Source organism: Mirounga angustirostris, unplaced genomic scaffold, assembly GCF_029215605.1.
Source record: "Mirounga angustirostris isolate CCGP_5_RB_7025 unplaced genomic scaffold, mMirAng1.0.hap1 SCAF_7, whole genome shotgun sequence".
In the NCBI taxonomy this organism is placed as follows: domain Eukaryota; kingdom Metazoa; phylum Chordata; class Mammalia; order Carnivora; family Phocidae; genus Mirounga; species Mirounga angustirostris.
The window spans coordinates 4,898,302-4,918,159 of NW_026991715.1; the positions used below are offsets into that span (position 1 = coordinate 4,898,302).

Sequence of the window (19,858 nt, forward strand, 5' to 3'; positions counted from 1 at the left end):
GAAGGCATAATATTTCCTAACACCGTGAGTAAATTATGTGTGGCATACTAACAAGATATACAGAAATAACAGAAGTGTGATGTGTACTGCAAGATATACTTGTTATGCAATTTATTTGGATTAAAAAATATTGTATAATAACAACAGAGATGTATGATAGGATGCTAAGGCAAACATCTTGTCATGAAGTGAAAGATTAAAGACATACTTATTCCTCCAAGTCTCATTTTTTTCTGTCGTTTGACCACATCTTCTTAAATAAATGCCTAACCTTCCTTTCAAACAACTCTGACTCCTTATAATTCCTTGCCTTCCAGGCATGAACTGAGCCATGGAAGATGCAAATGACACCACACAGTATACTTCATTCTTTTAGGGCTCTTTAACTGCACTCAGATCCATCTGTTCCTCTTTTCAATGGTGCTCATGCTCTTCCTCATCTCCCTGATGGGCAATGCCCTCATGATTGTGCTCAACCATGAGGACCCCAGCGGCACACACCCATGTACTTCCTGCTTAGCCAGCTCTCCCTCGTGGACATGATGCTGGTCTCCACCATAGTCCCCCAGATGGCAACCAACTACCTGATGGGCACCAGGTCCATCTCTCCTGCTGGCTGTGGAGCCCGGAGTTTACTGTTTCCCATGCTGGGAGAGGGTGAGTGCTTCCTCTTAGCGGCCATGGCCTATGACCGCTGTGTGGCCATACGTCACCCCCTGTGCTACCCCATCCTCATGAATCAGAAGCTCTGCTTGCACGTGACCACAGGCTACTGGCTTCGGGGAGGGGTGGATGGGCTGATGCAGCCTGGTGCCACTCTGAGCTTCCCTTACTGCCATTCTCGAGAAATCACCCACTTCTTTCGTGAGGCACCCACACTCACGCACCTTGCCTGTGCCCACACTACCTTTTTTAAGTTTTTCACGTATGTGTGCTGCCTCCTGATGCTCTTGATCCCTCTGTCTCTCCTTTTGGCTTCCTACAGTCTCATCTTGGCTGCTGGGCTCCGCATGCGGTCCACTGCAGCTCAGAAGAAAGCGTTTGTCACCTGCTCCTCTCACCTGGCTGTGGTGGGGCTCTTCTGTGGCACTCTCCTACTCATCTACGTGCGGCCCAAATCTTACCGCTCAGTGGCCCATGACAAGGTGGTCTCTGCTTCTTACACCATCTTCACACCTGCGTTGAACCCCCTTATCTACAGTGTGAGGAACGAAGACGTCAAGGGGGCTTTGAGACAATGGCTAGAGAAACATTTTCTGGGACGTCTATAGTGAGAGGAATTGGATAAACTGGCAGCAGCCAAACGGGATCCATTATGAAATTTGTTATATCAATATATTTTGTTCTCACTTGGCCAGTTTTCACTATTGAAAAATATATTTACTTTATATTTAGTACATTAAAATTTACATTTGTCCTGCTTTCATACATCCTTATAGTATTTTTGTTCTGGACTTTGGACCTCAGCAATAAGAGTAAATGGCTGAGGCACTGTAAGTAAAAGATATGCTAGACATTGATAAAATAAAGGAGATTTTCAACTTTTAATGTGCATGGGCCCTGCTTATTGGATCTCAAAGAAACCAAACTTTAACCATTACCAGAGTCAGCAAATTCAATTTCTGACCTTGGCACCAATTGTACATCTGATTCATTTATAAATAACCTAAAATGGAGCATATTCCAAGCATATGGCTAAGTGTAGAACCTCCCTGGTCCCATGAGACTGAAGTCAGACAGTCCTGCAGATAAACTAAGTCCTAAGTTTACAGTCCTAAGATAAGGTCTATAACTTTCTGAAATACCTTTCACCTAATGATTTGAACATTTCATGTTTTATGTGCTTAGTAAAGACTGTATCCCAGGCAGTTGTCCTAACCTGGACTGGAAAAACAAAACCAAAAACAGAACAACAACTAAAAAAAAAAACCCTTTCTTTTAGAGATTTTAAAAGTTTGTTCATTTTGTGTCAACAACACCAACTCTGTGTGTGTGTGTGTGCAATTTTGAGGATGGATTATTTAAAGAGTGAATAATTTATTTGAAAAAAGCAATGTACATCTCAGTTTCATATAATTTTGATATAATAAATTTCAAATAAAGTTAAATGAATATGAAAAATATATAAAAATCTTGTAGGAAATATTGTCATAATTTTTGCTAGACGAGGATTTTCTGAGGGTATATGTGAGTTAAAAATCATTATGTACAAGGTAAGTAGATTGACCTGTGTACATTTAAATATGTAGCAATCACTGGCTGGCATAATCAGTAAAATATATGACTGTTGATCTCAAGGTCATGAGTTCAAGACCCATAATGGACATACAACTTAATTAAAAAAACATACAATAATCATGAAGAGTGGAAGTGAACATCTCTCTCTGAAAATAAGTAACACTAATTAAAAAATAATTCACACATGATAGAATTAACCACATAAATCAACACAGACAATAGATTTATTCATAATAGTAATTAAGATAAAAAAGTCCCTTTTCCCACAGATTAAAATAAATATTTTCTATTGACTTATATAGATAAGAAATCATCTTTGTTCCCAATGAAAGCCCTAGGGCTGAAGGTTTCATCTTTGTATTTCAATAAGGGACATAAATCTAATGGCTTGGGAGAAGTCTTATAATCTTTCTGCAACTGTTGAGTTGCAAGTTTTAGGATAGTTAATTTTCCAAAAAAAAAAAATTTGTCTTTTTTTTTAATTTTATTTTATTATGTTAGTCACCATACATTACATCATTAGTTTTTGTTGTGGTGATCCACAATTCACTGTTTTTGTATAACACCCAGTGCTCCATGAAGTACATGCCCTCCTTGATACCCATCACCGGGCTAGCCCATCCCCCGACCCCCTTCCCCTCCAAAACCCTCGGTTTGTTTCTCAGAGTCCATAGTCTCTAATGGTTCAACTCTCCCTCTGATTTCACCCCCTTCATTTTTCCCTTCCTTCTCCTAATGTCCTCCATGCTATTCCTTATCTTCCACAAATAAGTGAAACCATATGATAATTGACTTTCTCTGCTTGACTTATTTCACTTAGCATATTCTCCTCCAGTCCCATCCATGTTGATGTAAAAGTTGGGTATTCATCCTTTCTGATGGCTGAGTAATATTCCATTGTATATATGGACCACATCTTCTTTATTCATTCATCTGTTGAAGGGCATCTCGGCTCTTTCCACAGTTTGGCTATTGCGGACATTGCTGCTATGAACACTGCGGTGCATATGGCCCTACTTCTCACTGCATCTGTGTCTTTGGGGTAAATACCCAGGAGTGCAATTGCTGGATCATAGGGTAGCTCTATTCTTAAATTTTTGAGGCACCTCCACACTGTTTTCCAAAGTGGCTGTACCAACTTGCATTCCCACCAACAGTGTGAGAGGGTTCCCCTTTCTTCAGAGTATAGGGAAAGAGGGGACATTCCTCAAGTTCATAAAATCCATCTATGAAAACCCACAGTGAATATCATCCTCATGGGGAAAAGCTGAGAGCCTTTCCCTTAAGATCAGGAATATGTGAAGGATGCCCACTCTCACCACTATTGTTCAACATAGAAATCCTAGCAACAGCAATCAGAGAACAAAAAGAAATAAAAGGTATTCAAATTGGCAAAGAAGAAGTCAAACTCTCTTTTTCATAGATGACATGATACTTTATGTGGAAAACCCAGAAGACTCCACCCCCAAATTACTAGAACTCATCCAGCAATTCAGTAATGTGGCAGGATACAAAAAAATTTTTAAAAAGAAGGACCTATACCCTACATATTTTGATTCTAAGGAAGTGGCACATTTAAAATGAAGAATATCAAATTTAAATGGTCTCTTGCCAAAATTCTTAAAATATGAATTTTAACATCTGAATGAACTACTGAGTCTATTTCTGTAATTATCTCACATCATCTCAAACAAAAGAACATATCTATATATATTCAAGGTTTTTAAAAAAAAAATGCTGTTCCATATTGATAAGTACAAGATTTTGTCCCAAAGAGAATGCCAGGTCCTTGAAACTGAAATGTTAGAATAAAATTCTTTGTTCCATCATCATTCTCTCAATTAAAATTAACAAATTAAATTACTGGAGAATGATATGCCAACTATGAGAGCACACATCAGTCTCAAACATAATTCATTCTAAAAGAATACAATGTAAAAATAGATACCCTATTCCAGGCTATGTAAAATTATATGCTTTAGGCTGCAATCATTTGAAAATTATTTGTGGTAGTGTAGCTGAATTACTCACATATTGGGATATATGAGTCCATGAAACAGTTTATGCTGATAAGTTGTTATAGATGTATATATATGCATTTATATTTATATATAAAGTATATATAAGTTATCTTGGAGATGAATCTCCAGATCGCACTTGAGATGCCCCAACTGACACAAAAATGAGGTGTCTGTCAAATTTTGCCTAACAAGCTTTAGGAGGAAAATAACTTAGTATTGTTATTTTAAACCACTGCCATTTGCACTTCTTGCTATACAACAATATTAACTACAGCATATTTTCATTCCTGGAAGAGGCATGGACCCAAAACTAATACTAAAATTCTGTCATTTTTTTCATAGGATCAGTTTGCAGTCAGAATTCAAAAACAAACCAATAAGCCAAAAACAAAACAAAACAAAACTCAAACTGTTAGCAGAAAATTAAGGGCCTTGAGAAAACAGTTGCTGAATCTAATATAATGCTAAATGTTCATTGAACTTGAACTAAAAAAAAATGAATAAAAACATCACTCATCATCAGGGAAATGCCAATCAACACTACAATGAGATGTTACCTCACACCTGTCAGAATGGCTAAAATCAATAACACAAGAAGTATAAATTGTTGGCGACGCTGTGGAGGAAAAAGAATCCCTAATGTAGTATTGGTGGGAATGCAAACTGGGGTCGTCACTCTGGAAAACAATATAGAGTTTCTTCAGAAAGTGAAAAACAGAACTACTCTATGATCCAGCAATTGCACCACTAGGTATTTACTCAAAGGATACAAAAATACTAATTTAAAGGGATACATGTACCCCTTTGTTTACGATATCATTATTTATAATTGCCAAGATATGGAAGCAGCCCAAATGTCCATCGATTGATGAACGGATACAGAAGTGGTGTATAGATACAATAGAATATTATTCAGCTATAAATATGAATGTCAACAGATACAAAGTGATTGAAAGTCGCATATGCATCACAATGTTTATAGTAGCAATGTCCACAATAGCCAAAATAAGCAGAGTCCAGATGTCCATCAACACATGAATGGATAAATAAGAAATGGTATATACCATATATTGTTGTTGTTATATATATATATAATATATATATTACCCATCCATCAAAAAGAATGAAGTTTTTCCATTTGCAACAACTCTATAGAACTAGAAGGTATTAGGCTAAGTGAAATAAACCAGTCAGAGAATGAAAATACCATATGATTTCACTCATATGTGGAATTCAAGAAACAAGACAGATGAACATAGGGAAAGGGAGGGGAAAATAAAATAAGATGAAATCAGAGAGGGACAGAAACCATTAGACTTAACAATAGGAAACAAACTGAGGGTTGCTGGAGGGAAGGTGGGTGGGGGGATGGGGTAACTGGGTGATGGGCATTAAGGAGGGCACTTGATGGAATGAGCACTGGGTGTTCTATGCAACTGATGAATCACTAAACTCTACCTCTGAAACTAATAATACACTATCTGTTAATTAATTGATTTTAAATAAGATTTTAAAAAGAATGAAATCTTGCTATTTGCAGCAAATGGATTGAGCTAAAGAGTATAATACTAAACAAATTAAGTCAGTCAGAGAAAGACAAGTATCATACGATTGCACCCATATGTGGAATTTAATAAACAAAAAAATGCACAAAGGGGAAAATTAGAAAGAAACAGACTTAATTATAGAAAACCAACTGATGGTAACCCGAGGACAGGTGGGTGGGTGGATGGGTGAAATATGCAAAAGGAATTAAGAGTACATTTACCTTGATGAGCACTGAGTAATATACAGAATTGTTTTGTTTTGTTTAGAACCGTTTCATCACTATATTGTACATCAGAAACTAATATAACTTGGTGTTAACTACACTGGAATTAAAATATAAATGATAAAAAAGAAGCTGTATAGGATATAATTCAGCTTATGTGTTCTTTCTTACCTCCCAGTCTCTTTTCATTGGGGTTCCTGGAAGTGGTTGAGACTTTCCATGTTTCCAGTTCCTGTGAGACCCAACTATGGATCTATGTAGTGCTTGCCAGTCCCCATCTTGCTTTCACATCTTACATGAAGGTCCCATTCATGAGATCCAGGAAGGCACATTGTCCAGATGTCTCCACTTCTCAAAGTGATGGAAAATTGCTGTGGTTGCTCATTTTTCTCTACTTAGCTCTTTGGTGTTCCCACCTCCTATTAAATTAATTTTCTGAACCTCTTTATCTCTGCTTAAAAATACATAAAGTGGTTTCCACTTTTGTAACTGGACATTTCATAAGAACCTTCTGTTCTTATGGATGAGGGAATCAAGCATAGAAAAAATGTTTTGAAAGTGACAAGCTGCTCAAGCATTACTTCTCATGGTTATGGAAGAAGCAACAACAACAACAACAAAGCTATCTCTAACATCCTTTGCTTGGAATTGATAAAAAGACAATTTCAGCCACACAGCATTGAACAAAGCAAATAATTACATGTCCTGGCTCATACATTTGGAGTGGACACTTCACTCCTCTCATATAGATCAGAAGAAATCAGTGAATATTTGTAAAATAATATTCTTTTATGCAAAGATTCCAAAAGATTCCAAAAACATTCCCTCAATAAGGTGACTGAGAAAACCACTTAGCCACAAGAAGATAATTTTCTACAATTATGGTAAGCAAGCAATGAGATATTGGAAAGGGGAGGGAACATTCCAGAGGAATGAACCAAGAGGAATGGTAAAAAAATGAAAAATATGCTCCAGGGAAATAGAAAAGTGCCTTTACTTATGAATGTTCTTCATCTACAATATAAAAGGCACCCACATTTCTGCCCATTGAGATTTGAGAATATCTGAGAACAAATTCCTGTGTTTCTCCTGCTCTTCTTTATAGGACTGTTAATTGATGTTATCAGGACCTTGAAACACCAAATGTTTTGCGTATTTTGATGACTTGTATTTCACAGGTCATGTAATAAGAAAAATCATTTCTAGACCTGCTTCGTACATCCTCATCACATGGCTAAATGCAACTTTTGGTTGTCTCCTTTTGGGGGTGTTGAACTTATTTTGTTGGAGAAAATTAAGTGAACCAAACAAGGAGAGCTTGTTGATTCGTGATGCTGGTTAATAATCTTGACTTCCTTCTTCTGGACTAAGAACTGTATTGCACTTCCCTTGTCCTTGAAGTATGGGATGGTCTGTAAAACATCAGGGAAATAAGCATGTGTAACACCTGGCTAGATGATTTAAGATCAAATAACTGTCCTTCCATGTCCTCTTTTCACATGTCACAGACTGCTGATGTTTACAGCAAGAGAAGTATCATTAGCTGCTTCTGAAGAGATGCAAGTTCAAAGATGATATGTGGCATGATCAAGAATTCCATCTTTTTAATTTTATGATGTGGGGACTTTTAAGCCATTGTTGGTTAAGCAGCATGGACTATATGTTTTCCAGTCTCTAGACACTTACACATTCATTGACTTATTCCTGGCTCAGACATTGTGTCATTTCAATGAGAAAGTGCGGGTGTATAATTATAAATATATGTATATGTAAATATATATTTTTATATATAAAGCCAATTTGCACATAGTCTCTGACATAAAATATGTGAACATACTGAAGTGAGATATAATAGAAAATTACATATATGGAAGAAAAAGTTCATACACTTTTCTCAAATTTTTTGAATTAATTAGGAGTACAAGAATAAAAAAGGAATTTGAAAAATCATATTTTTAAAAATATTTTATTTATTTGACAGAGAGAGTGCACAAGCAGGGGGAGCAGCAGAGGGAGAGTGAGAAGAAGGGATCCCAACACGGGGCTGGATCCCAGGACCCTGGGATCATGACCTGAGTCAAAGGCAGCCGCTTAACTAACTGAGCCACCCAGGTGCCCCCAAAATCATAATTTTCATTAAGGTTTCTGTCCATGTGCTGTATATTAGTTTTAACACTGTTGCTTTGAAGTGTAAACAAATTTTATCTTTTCAGCTTTTCAAAATAGACACTGAGTCTATCAAAATAAACTAGGCTTTTAACTTGTGTTGACTATGCCCCTCTTCAATAAAATCCCCATGAGAGACAGGAAGTGATCATGGAATGTAGGCAGTTTCTCAAAATTGTAGATATTCTCAGCCTTTGAGGCTCCACATAACCTCTCTCCTCTCCAAAATTATTCTCATTTATAAATTTCTTTCTTCCATGAGCAAACATTTTTTTAAAGATTTATTTATGGATTTAAAGAGGGGGAGGGCAGGCAGAGAGAATCCTCAAACAGACTCAGTGTTGAGCATGGAGCCTGATATGGGGCTCTATACCAAGACCCAGAAAAAGGAATCTAAGCATAAGTAGAACCATATATTTAACAAAATGATATAAAAATCATATGATCATCTCAATAGGTGCAGGAAAAAACATTTGATAAAATGCAACATATTGTCTTGATAAAACTCTCCAAACATTAGTTATAGAAAAAAAAAAACACATAATAAATCAATACTAAAAATGCTGAAAACTTTGTTTCTCTATGATCAGAAACAACACAAGAATGATCATCTTAAAATTTCTATTCCATATAGTACTGAGAGTTCTAGCCAGAACAATTAAGCAAGGAAAAAATAAAAGATATTCAAAGTAGCATTATCTTTTAGTATAAATATAAGCATGTATATCAGACTTAATATTCCCAGGATTTCTACATTAAACACCTCAAGATAAATATTACTCAGGAAGTAATGATCTATTATTTTTGTCTTTCATCTTACAGTCAAAATTTTAATATAAAGATGTAATGTAGGAACATACAAATAATTGAATAGATGTGTAGTCTTACTAATTTTATTGAATAGTTTCCTTCTATTTAAATGTAATTTCCCTTCTGTTTAAATTTAAGGACATATTCTGAATGTTTTATTCATGTACTGAGAGATGTGACACAAAAATGAAAAGAATATTTTTCAAACTAGTTAAGTCAAATTAGTGCTGCATAATGAATTTTCAAAATGTTGACAAATGTAAAATGGTAAAAAATATTTGAGCATATTGCATTCACTAGGTAAAGTGCATGGAAGCCTTTCTTTTACCTGGGAGACAAGTTTGGGATATGACTGTGTTTATAGCTAAAGACTTGGTATCTAATGATGACAGCATCTTCTATAATTAGTCTCCAAACTTCTAGAGGTTAGGATGGTGTAAACTGCATGTTACATCTCTTTACTTACATTTAGTATTATTAGACAGAGAATATTTAATGTCATATAGAGAGAAAGAGACTATAACTTTATAAGGGTAGCACAGATTTGGAAGATTTTACAGGATATGTAACATTTGTCTTCCCACTTTTAAACATAGTGTTAGGAAGCTCACCATTAGAGTATACCTCTTTGGATTCAAGAACAGATTTCATTCAACATTCTGGATGGCATAGAAGGTATCATTTTATCTATCATTCTAGCATCATGGAAGGATGTTCCAGATGCCTGATTGACCAGTTAGGCAAAGATTCTTAAAAGATGGTTGTACACCTGGGTGGCTTAGTTGGTTAAGCACTGGACTCGATCTCAGCTCAGCTCTTGAACTTCAGGTGCCCCATGGAAGTGGAAAGAAAGTAGCAGAACCTAGAAGATGAAGTAGTTGTTGAATTTATTATGGAGTACTTCTAATATCTGAAGACAAATGTAGACAAAATATTCTTGTAGAGGCAGCACAAACTCTTTAAAAATGTAAATATAATTGATATATTGTGGATAACTTTGGATATCAGAGTCCATAGTCAAAAATACCTTGAACAAACATTTACTGAGAACCTACAATAGGCCAGGGACTACTATGTGATGGGGTTCTGCAGAAAATAGACGTTACATATACTTTTGTTTTCTTTTTTTTTTTTTTAAGATTTATTTATTTTAGAGAAAGGGAAACAGGGAAAGGGAGGGAAAGTGTTAAGCAGACTCTGTACCTGTGTGCACAGCCTGACCTGGGGCTTGATCTCATGACCCTGATATGACAACCTGAGGCAAAACCAAGAGCTGGGCATTTAACTGACTGTGTCTCTCAGATGCCCCCACACTTCTCAACACTAAAATCGAGTATGGATTTTTGATGAGAATGAGCATAACAATTGAAATCATTAATGGAAAATGGAAAAACAGAATGACAAAATTATTTTTGGCCGTGAGAAAAAGTCAACAACTTTGGATAATGATATACTGAATTTGAGTTGTCAATAATATTCATTGATTTTTTTATTCATAGATTTTAAAGACTAACTTATGATCCACCAGTTCAAGGAAGGCATCCATGCCCTTAAATCTCAATCCATGTCCTTACCGAATTTTACTGAGCTGTTGGTCAAACCAGTCAAAACAGCAAGACCTACTTAAACATGTATATATCTGCAACGTCATTCAAAGGTTAATCTTTTCATATACCTAACGTTATAGCAAAACAGTGGCCACATTCCAGGCCATCAAAATAGAGTGTAGAGGTTTATTTCATAATGAAGAATCTCAATAATCACTAAAATAAAACACAAAAATACACATTATTTATATTTTATCAGGGACATATTTGTACATTTGCTTCCCAAAGGGAAAACCAAAACACATTTCATTCAAACTTAAAAGAGTGTTTTTGTTGTTGTTTTTAAGATTCATGGTGCTTGAACTTACAACCCTGAGATCAAGAGTCACATGCTCTACTGACTAAGCCAGACAGGAACCCCAAATTTATGAATAGTTCTTAAAGAAGGCAAATAACTTGTTTTATATGTTATTTATTTTTCATGATTTGCAGCAGTGTTTTCTTAAATTCTCTCTGTGTGTATAAGTATGCATGCATGTATATCTATTTATTGAGGGATAGATCATACATAGTGAATTTGTGCACATATACTAAAGGGAACACTTAAGTCACTACCCACATCTAAACAATTTCATTATTTAGGAAACAATATGATTCTCTATATAAAGAATTAATGAAATATAATTCAATTTTGAGGAGTTAATAAAACTGGCCCAATTAAAATATATTCTCATTTTAACTGAATAAAATTTTCATTTTTTACATTGAAATGCTGATATTTACAAATTACAGATTAAATTATAAATACAGATTAAGCTAGTTTTTATAGTATATCATTACTTATTATTTTAGAAAGATGTATAAATAATACATTTCATTTTCTTTAGGGTTTATCCAAATAAAAAATGAGACAGAAAATTGAGTTCCATATGCTATTCATTTATTCAGGTATTTAAAGGATATTATTGAGGAACTACTATATACCAGGCATTGTGTAGCCATTCAGTTTATACAGAGGGCAAAACAACGATTTCACATTGGGAAGTTTAAGTTCTGATGAGTTAGAATTACCATAAAAAATAAATGTAGTTCATAAGTTTATTGAATATGTAAAAGATGAAAAGTGATTTGCAAAATGCATCAAAGGACAGCACAGTAAGGAGAAATAGGCAAGTCGGGGGTTACTGAGATTTTAAGTACACTGTTCAGGGTAGGTCTCATTTAAAAAGTGACCTTTGACAAAAGATTGAACTGCATTTAAGAATACGGAATTAAGACTACATGGAGCTGACAGCTTTCTCAATAGACCACTATCATCAGTTGATTCAAACAAATAAATGGCCATGTAGTAAACCAAGCCCACTTCCAAAGCTTGTTGAGAGTCTGTTGACTTGAACTGCAAAACCTGCATCACTCTCATTTTATTATGCTTCTAAATGTAAATGAGTTTGAGATTTACGCCACTGCATTTTAGCTCTATTTTTTCTATTTTAGGAAAAGAGTGGAGTTCATGATGGGGCATGAGAATCACAGTTTCACCAGTGATTTCATTCTTTTAGGACTCTTTTCTTCTTCTCAATCAAGTCTAGTTTTCATCTCCTTTATATTCATCATTTTTATTATGACTATAACAGAAAACACATCATGATCCTCCTTATCCTCAGGGACTCAAGACTCCATACTCCAATGTATTTCCTGCTCAGCCATCTGTCTTTCATGGACATCTTGCATATTTCCAACATTGTTCCCAAAATGGTCACTGACTTTCTGTCAGGCAGCAGAACTATTTCATTCGCAGGTTGTGGCTTCCAGATATTTCTATCCCTCACCCTCCTGGGTGGTGAGTGCCTTCTCCTGGCGGCAATGTCTTATGATCACTATGTAGCCATCTGTCACCCACTGCACTATCCCATTCTTATGAATATGTCCGCATTCTCATGGCTAGAGGGTCCTGGATTGTTGGGACCGTCAACTTCATAGTCCACACAGCTTATTCACTCCAGTTTCCCTTCTGTGGCCCAAGAGCCATTGATCACTTTTTCTGTGATGTCCCTGCCATGTTGAAGTTGTCCTGTGTGGACACAACACTCTATGAACGAGGAGTTTATGTAAGTGGCTTAATTTTTCTCCTTGTCCCTTCCTCCCTAATCCTTGCTTCTTATGTCCAAATTCTCCTTACTGTTCTTCAAATGAAATCATCAGAAGCACGGAAAAAGTCATTTTCTATCTGTTCCTTCCACATGATTGTGGTCACAATGTACTATGGGCCATTTATTTTCACATACATGAGACCCAAATCATACCACACTCCGGGCCAGGACAAATATTTGGCAATATTCTATACCATCCTCACACCCACACTGAACCCTATCATCTACAGTTTTAGGAATAAAGATGTTCTGAAGGCAATGAAAAATATGCTCAAAGTAACTTTCTCCATTAAAGATAGTAATAAAAATGCTTGAAGCATGTGTTTTCTATATCAATATTCAATGCTTAGAGATTATCCATTAGTCATATCTTTAGAAAGAAAATCAAAGTTTCTATCCATCAAGAGTGGAAAGTGGATTTTTCCAAACCTCCAATGAAAATTAAAAAAAAGTTTTACAGGTATTTGTTTTATAAATACATACATCCAGAAATGTACTGTTCCCTCCCATGAAAAATTCTAAGATCTTATAAAAATTGACTTTTATAATACTATCACGTTATATGGGATCTATCCATATAACTTTTGTATTTCATGAAACAGTAAAATTATAATTCCAAGGTTACAAGCAGTTATCAAAAATTCATAAAAAATATAGGCAAAATGGGTGCAGGTGTTCAAGAGGTAAAAATTCTAGTTATATGATACATAAGTTAAAAATAAGTAAGTCCTGTGATGTAATGTAGAGCATGGTGACTGTAGTTAACAATGGTCTGTTGTATATAAGAAAGTGGCTGAGAGTGTAGGTTTTAGTAGTTCTCATCATAACAAAATGAATTGTAGCTCTGTGTGGTGACAGATGATAACTAAACTTATTTTGATAATTATTTTATAATATATAGATATATCAAATTTTTATGCAGTACACCTAAGAACAGTAGAATTATATCAATTATACCTCAATAAAACAGAAACATAAACCAATGTATTTTAGTATTTAATAAATCATATTTTATTATGTATTTTAATATACTAATACATTATGTAACTTATTTGATATATTCAATGCATTAAATATTATTTAGTAAGAATAACATTTATTAAGAGTTATTTAAGAACTAGCATTCAATTTCTATTAATATGAGTTCTAAATCATGAAAACACTTCCATTTGAAATCCACAATCCCTGTTTTCTTGCACAATGATATAAACAAATATTGCATGCAAGAACCTCCATACATCAATTGCATCCCTGCCCTGGTACCCCTGGATCTTTTTTGTATTGTGAATGTCTGAGTGAGAGGGCTACACCTCTGTACAGAGAAAGTGAGGTAGAGGGGCCAAAAACAATCTAGCAGGCACAAGCAATTTCTGTTTTTGCTCCCTTTCAAACTTAATTGAGAGGGAATCTGGGAAACAAAATGTCAGAACTACATTAAATCACAAACCAGCACAATGACATGCATCACTCTGCCCTCACCTGGAAGTTTCAAAAAAAACACAAAACTTTTCGGAACTCCACTTGAAATATCCATTGTTCATTGAGTAGTTTGTTTTGAAACCTTTGTTACTGAAGTGAGAAATATATATACATACACTTACATATATACATTAGTTGTGGTACAATGAAAGTACTCATCCTTTCTAGAAGCAAACACAAAATATTTAATGTGTGTATTAAAATTGTGTCTTGTTTTAGGTACACATATAGGGTTACATTTTGTAACTTTTTAGCATTTTATCCTAAAAATTAGTGCAAAGAAGAAAAAAAATTTTTAAGACTTTATTTTTTAAGATTTTATTTGTTATCAATTGCCTTATAGAAGTAGTTGCTCCCATGTTAGAGGCATAGATATTTACAATTGTTAGATCTTCTTGTTGGATAGACCCATTAAGTAGGATATAGTGTCCTTCCTCATCTCTTATAATCTTTGGTTTAAAATCTAATTTGTCTGATATAAGGATTGCCACCCCAGCTTTCTTTTGGTGTCCATTAGCATTGGAAATTCCTTTCCACCCCCTCACTTTTGATCTCGGGGTGTCTTTGGGTCTAAAATGAGTCTCTTGCAGACAGCATATCCATGGGTCTTGTTTTTTAATCCACTCTGATAGCCTATGTCTTTTGATTGGGGCATTTAGCCCATTTACATTCAGGGTAACTATTGAAAGATAGGAATTTAGTGCCATTGTATTGCCTGTAAGGTGACTGTTACCGTATATTGTCTGTGTTCCTTTCTGGTCTATGTTGCTTTTAGGCTCTCTCTTTGCTTAGAGGACCCCTTTCAAGATTTCTTTAGGGCTGGTTTTGCGTTTGCAAATTCCTTTAGTTTTTCTTTGTCCTGGAAGCTTTTTATCTCTCCTATTTTCAATGACAGCCTAGCTGGATATAGTATTCTTGACTGCATATTTTTCTCATTTAGTGCTCTGAATATATCATGCCAGTCCTTTCTGGCCTGTCAGGTCTCTGTGGATAGGTCTGTTGCCAATCTAATATTTCTACCATTGTAGGTTACAGACCTCTTGTCCCGAGCTGCCTTCAGGATTTTCTCTTTGTCTCTGAGACTCATAAGTTTTACTATTAGATGTCGGGGTGTGGACCTATTTTTATTGATTTTGAAGGGGGTTCTCTGTGCCTCCTGGATTTTGATGCCTGTTTCTTTCCCCAAATTAGGGAAGTTCTCTGCTGTAATTTGCTCCAATATACCTTCTGCCCCTCTCCCTCTTTGTTCTTCTTCTGGGATCCCAATTATTCTAATATTGTTTTGTCTTATGGTATCACTTATCTCTCGAATTCTGCCCTCGTGATCCAGTAGTTGGTTATCTCTCTTTTTCTCAGCTTCTTTATTTTCCAACATTTGGTCTTCTATATCACTAATTTTTCACTAATTTTTTCTTCTGCCTCATTTATCCTAGCAGTTAGAGCTCCATTTTTGATTGCACCTCATTAATAGCCTTTTTGATTTCAACTTGGTTAGATTTTAGTTCTTTTATTTCTCCAGAAACGGTTTCTCTAATATCTCCCATGCTTTTTTCAAGCCCAGCTAGTATCTTTAAAATCATGATTCTGAACTCTAGGTCCAACATCGTACTAATGTCCGTATTCAGTAGGTGATTTTTTTCATCTTGTCATTTTGTGCAGAGCACAATAGATGAATGAGAGAACAAAATGCTAAGAGGGTAACAATGACACCAGAAACATATACACTAAACAAATCAGAAAAGACCTGAAACTGGGGGAAAAGAAAGGGAAAGAAAAAAAGAAAAAAAAAGAAAAAGATTAAAAAAAAAAAAAACAGGATATGATCAAATATGATCAGGCTGGTTCATAGATCAGTGCCACACACTATTTTGTGTGTGTATTTTGGTCTGTTAGGAGAAACTGCCTCCCAAAAGTTTAAAGAAAGAAAAACTTACATATGTACAAAAATAAGGTTAAATACGAAGAAGGGATGGAATATGACTGGAAAGATGAAAATTATAAAAGAATTGATAAGAAGTTGTTTGAAAAAAGAAAGAAGAGGAATAAAAAAAAAAGAGGGCAAGAATGTGATCAGGCAGGAGACTAGAACAAAGCCATACACTAGAGATTTAGGGTATATTTTGGTGTGTTAGAAGCAGCTGTAACCCAAAATTTTAGAGAGAACAACATATATATATATACATATACCAAAAATAACTTTAAACTACTATGAAGGGATAGAATATGACTCTTAAATGAATTTTTTTTTTTAAAAGGGAATGATAAGTTGTTGTTTAAAAAAGGGAAAAAGAAAAAAATTAAAAAAAAAGCAAAAGAAAAAAAGAAAATTAAAAATATTCACTTTGAAAGATCAAAGAATCATGGGAAAAAAAGCCATGAAATCCATGTGCTGTATTCCCCTAGTGCTGGAGATCTGCCATTCTCATTGATTGGTAAACTTGGTCATGGCTGGCTGATTTTTTTTTTTAAGATTTTATTTATTTATTTGACAGAGAGAGACACAGTGAGAGAGGGAACACAAGCAGGCGGAGTGGGAGAGGGAGAAGCAGGCTTCCGGAGGATCAGGGAACCTGATGCGGGACCCTGGGATCATGACCTGAGCCGAAGGCAGACGCCTAATGACTGAGCCACCCAGGTGCCCCTCAGCTGGCTGTTCTTGCTGATCTTTTGGCGAAGGGTCCTGTTGCCGAGGTTCTCAAATGTCTTTTCCCAAGGAGTAATTACCCTGCCCTTGCTGGGGGCAGCGCTAAGTAATCTGCTTGGGTTTGCTCTCAGTAGCTTTTGTTCCCTGCAAGCTTTCTGTACAGCTTTGGAGGCAGAGAGTGAAAATGGCAGCCTCCCAATCTCCACCCCAGAGGAGCCAAGAACTCGGGGCCCCGCTTCTCAGTGAGCCCCCAGAAAAAAGCAGTCAATCACTCCCATTTCCCGATCCCGTATGGATTCTCTGAACCCAGCAGATTCCTGAGGTGGCTCCTGCGCCACTCCTCCTGGGGGAGGAAGGTGAGTCTCCCCAGATCTGCCACTTGTTGGGTCCCTGCTGGAGGAACAGTGGCCTGACTGTGCCCCGGATCACAGTTTATGGCAACCCTGAGCTGAGAGCTGACTCCTCGGCTCTGTCTCTGCAGCCAGCTTCCCCGCTCCGCTACCTGGGAGCTCAGCCACACTCAGGCACCCCTGGTCTTTCTGTGACTCCGAGGGTCTTGAGACCACACTGTCCCACAAGGGTTCCACCCCCCGCTTAGCCACTGAGCAACGTCCCTCAGCGGAGCCGACTTCTCAAACTTCCAATTTTGTGCTCGGCTCCTCTATCACTTGCCAGAAACGGCTGACGGAGGCCCCCTCCCCCACCGTCTGTCTTCCCAAATATCACCTCGGATTGACTTCTCCGCACGTCCTACCTTCCAGAAAGTGGTCGCTTTTCTGTTCAGAGAGTTGCTGCTATTCTTCTCTTCGATATCCTGTTGAGTTCGTAGATGTTCAGAATGGTTTGATCCTTACCTAGCTTAATTCCTAGGACCAGACAAAATTTAGATATCCTACTCCTCCGCCATCTTGCTCCTCCCCTGCAATCTATCTTCTGTAGTGATGGGTCTAATATAGGACTCAGTCTGTTTTCTTAATTAAGTTATTTTCTTCATTGTTGATTTCAAGTGTTCTTTGTATATTTAGAACACAATTGTTTTTCACATGTATCCTTTGGAAAGAGATCCTTTTTTTCAAGATTTTCTGAGTCTGGAGCTTGCTGTTTATTTTTGAGTTTTTCCTGTCAGAGATCATAAGATTTTCATTTTAATAAATTGCAGCTTATTGATTTATGTTTTTACAAATAACGTATGCCTTGGGATTGGAGCTGGCCTGGCTTGTGAGCTACACTGAGGAGCCAGAGGTGGGGCTGCAGTTACCTCCAAATCTGCCCCTGGTCCCTGGCCCCTGAGGCATGGTGTGTGGGGCGACATTGAAACAGCCCATGGAGTTCGAGGCCGGGCTGTGGAGTCCTGGTTCCCCAAAGTGGCGGTGCTGCGCCCCTCTGCCTGGCCCCACTCCAGGTCAGGCCCCCCGGACACAGAGACGCCACCGCTTCTCCAGAGCAGACCCCACCACCGACTCTGCAGCACCCCAACCTGCCCCACAACAATCCATGCCTTCCATCACTAGGACAAACTTTTCAGAACATAAAACAAGAATATAGTCCTTATCAGAGTTGGAGACATTTAGAAGCTGTTCTGAATCAGAGTGAAGCTTGTACTTTGGAAAGTCAGCCTCATTCCTCAGCACTCACAGCCCCTAGTTCTCCAGGTTACTCAGGGATGAAGAAGGACCAGCCCTCTTTTCCCCTCTGACAAGTCAGAATAATATGTGAGCATCTCTTAAAAGACTAAGAAGAGAAAATTCGGGAGGAGTATGAGCAAATCCTCAATACCAAACTAGCAGAACAATATGAGCCTCTTGTGAAATGCACACATGATCAGATTATGTGACGATATGGGACAAGGACAACAAGCTATGTGTCCTGAAGCTTTCTGGCATATCTGGGTACCAGGTTTGACCTCAAGAGATGGCTGCTGTACACTTTTTGCAACTGGTTTGTTACCACATTTCAGCTCCAACATGGCATCCTGTGAACATGTAAACGTTTCTTCAGGTGCATTTCATACAACGTGGAAGACCTTAAAACTTTCTGGTTGCCACAAACATATCTTTCTTTTCTGCTCATCCGATAAACAGCCGTGCCCTACTGTGATAGATTTTCCAAACAAAAATACCTGGAGCAGCAGTTTAGCAAAATATGCCCTCAGTGGCACTCAACAAATGGGGTTTCCGCAAGCACGGTTCTGTAAGAAGTGTGTGTGACTGTGTGTGTATGTGTTTGTGCGTGTGTGTCTGTGTGTATTTTAAGTTATTATTGAAATTGTGCAAATATTTTTTTGATCTTGGGGGTTCTGGCTGTGAATTTGATGCATGACAATTATAGTTAAAAACATTTGCTTGGTCTACAGAAGATCATTAATGTTTTGTGACCATATAAGTTGTCACGGTAAATTGTTTTATGTTGTAGGTGTTATTGTTAAATACAGGGACTGTTTCCAGGCACAGAATATGGATCATAAGTTAGGATGGGCATTAGGGGTGATTATGAGGACGTAGCAAAAGTCTCTGGTCCTAGGTCTACAAATGTGTGGTGAGGAATTAGGACAAACTGGAGACGGGCCGTTTGACACATGGACTCTGCCTCGCCATGTTGAAAAATACTTTGATTCCAAGCCTTCAAATACCCATGTGGAGTCTGTGCTCACCTCATTCACACAGAGAGCCCCTGGACACAGAATCGCTAAAAAGAAAAGGTCTCCCTGCAGCAGGAGCATCAGGGCTTGCTTGGGAGCATAACACAGGTGAGTGTGGGGCTGGGCCAGCCCCTGGTGGCACTGCTACTTGGGAGGAGCCCCTCTGCCTTTGTATCAGTTATTAAAAACAGAATTTGGATCCTTTGGTCAGGCTCCCCCAAATTCTTCTAAGAAGTGAGCATGTTCAACTGCTTGAGCTTTGTTGTGGCAACCCCCTGCCCAAAGTTGCTTTCAGACTGTTCTTCACCTTGTTTCCAAGGCTGTGCAACAGAATGTAGCCTCTGTTTTGAGGAGGTGGAAGTTAAGTATACATTTATTTTTGACTGTGACTTGT

General features: G+C 37.2%; 1 protein-coding gene and 2 pseudogenes across 1 annotated transcript; all 3 read left to right on the plus strand.

Annotated features, from left to right (window-relative positions):
* Positions 1-354: 354 nt before the first annotated feature.
* Positions 355-1,271, plus strand: LOC135365300 (olfactory receptor 2T33-like; the record flags this gene model as incomplete). The annotated part of the gene is given in 2 exon segments (XM_064595637.1): positions 355-484; positions 487-1,271. Coding segments are annotated over 2 exon segments (915 nt in total), but the record flags the coding sequence as incomplete, so codon positions are not given.
* Positions 1,272-12,197: 10,926 nt separating this feature from the next.
* Positions 12,198-13,018, plus strand: LOC135365301 (olfactory receptor 2AJ1-like; annotated as a pseudogene).
* Positions 13,019-18,119: 5,101 nt separating this feature from the next.
* LOC135365236 (akirin-1-like) lies at positions 18,120-18,696 on the plus strand (annotated as a pseudogene).
* Positions 18,697-19,858: the final 1,162 nt, after the last annotated feature.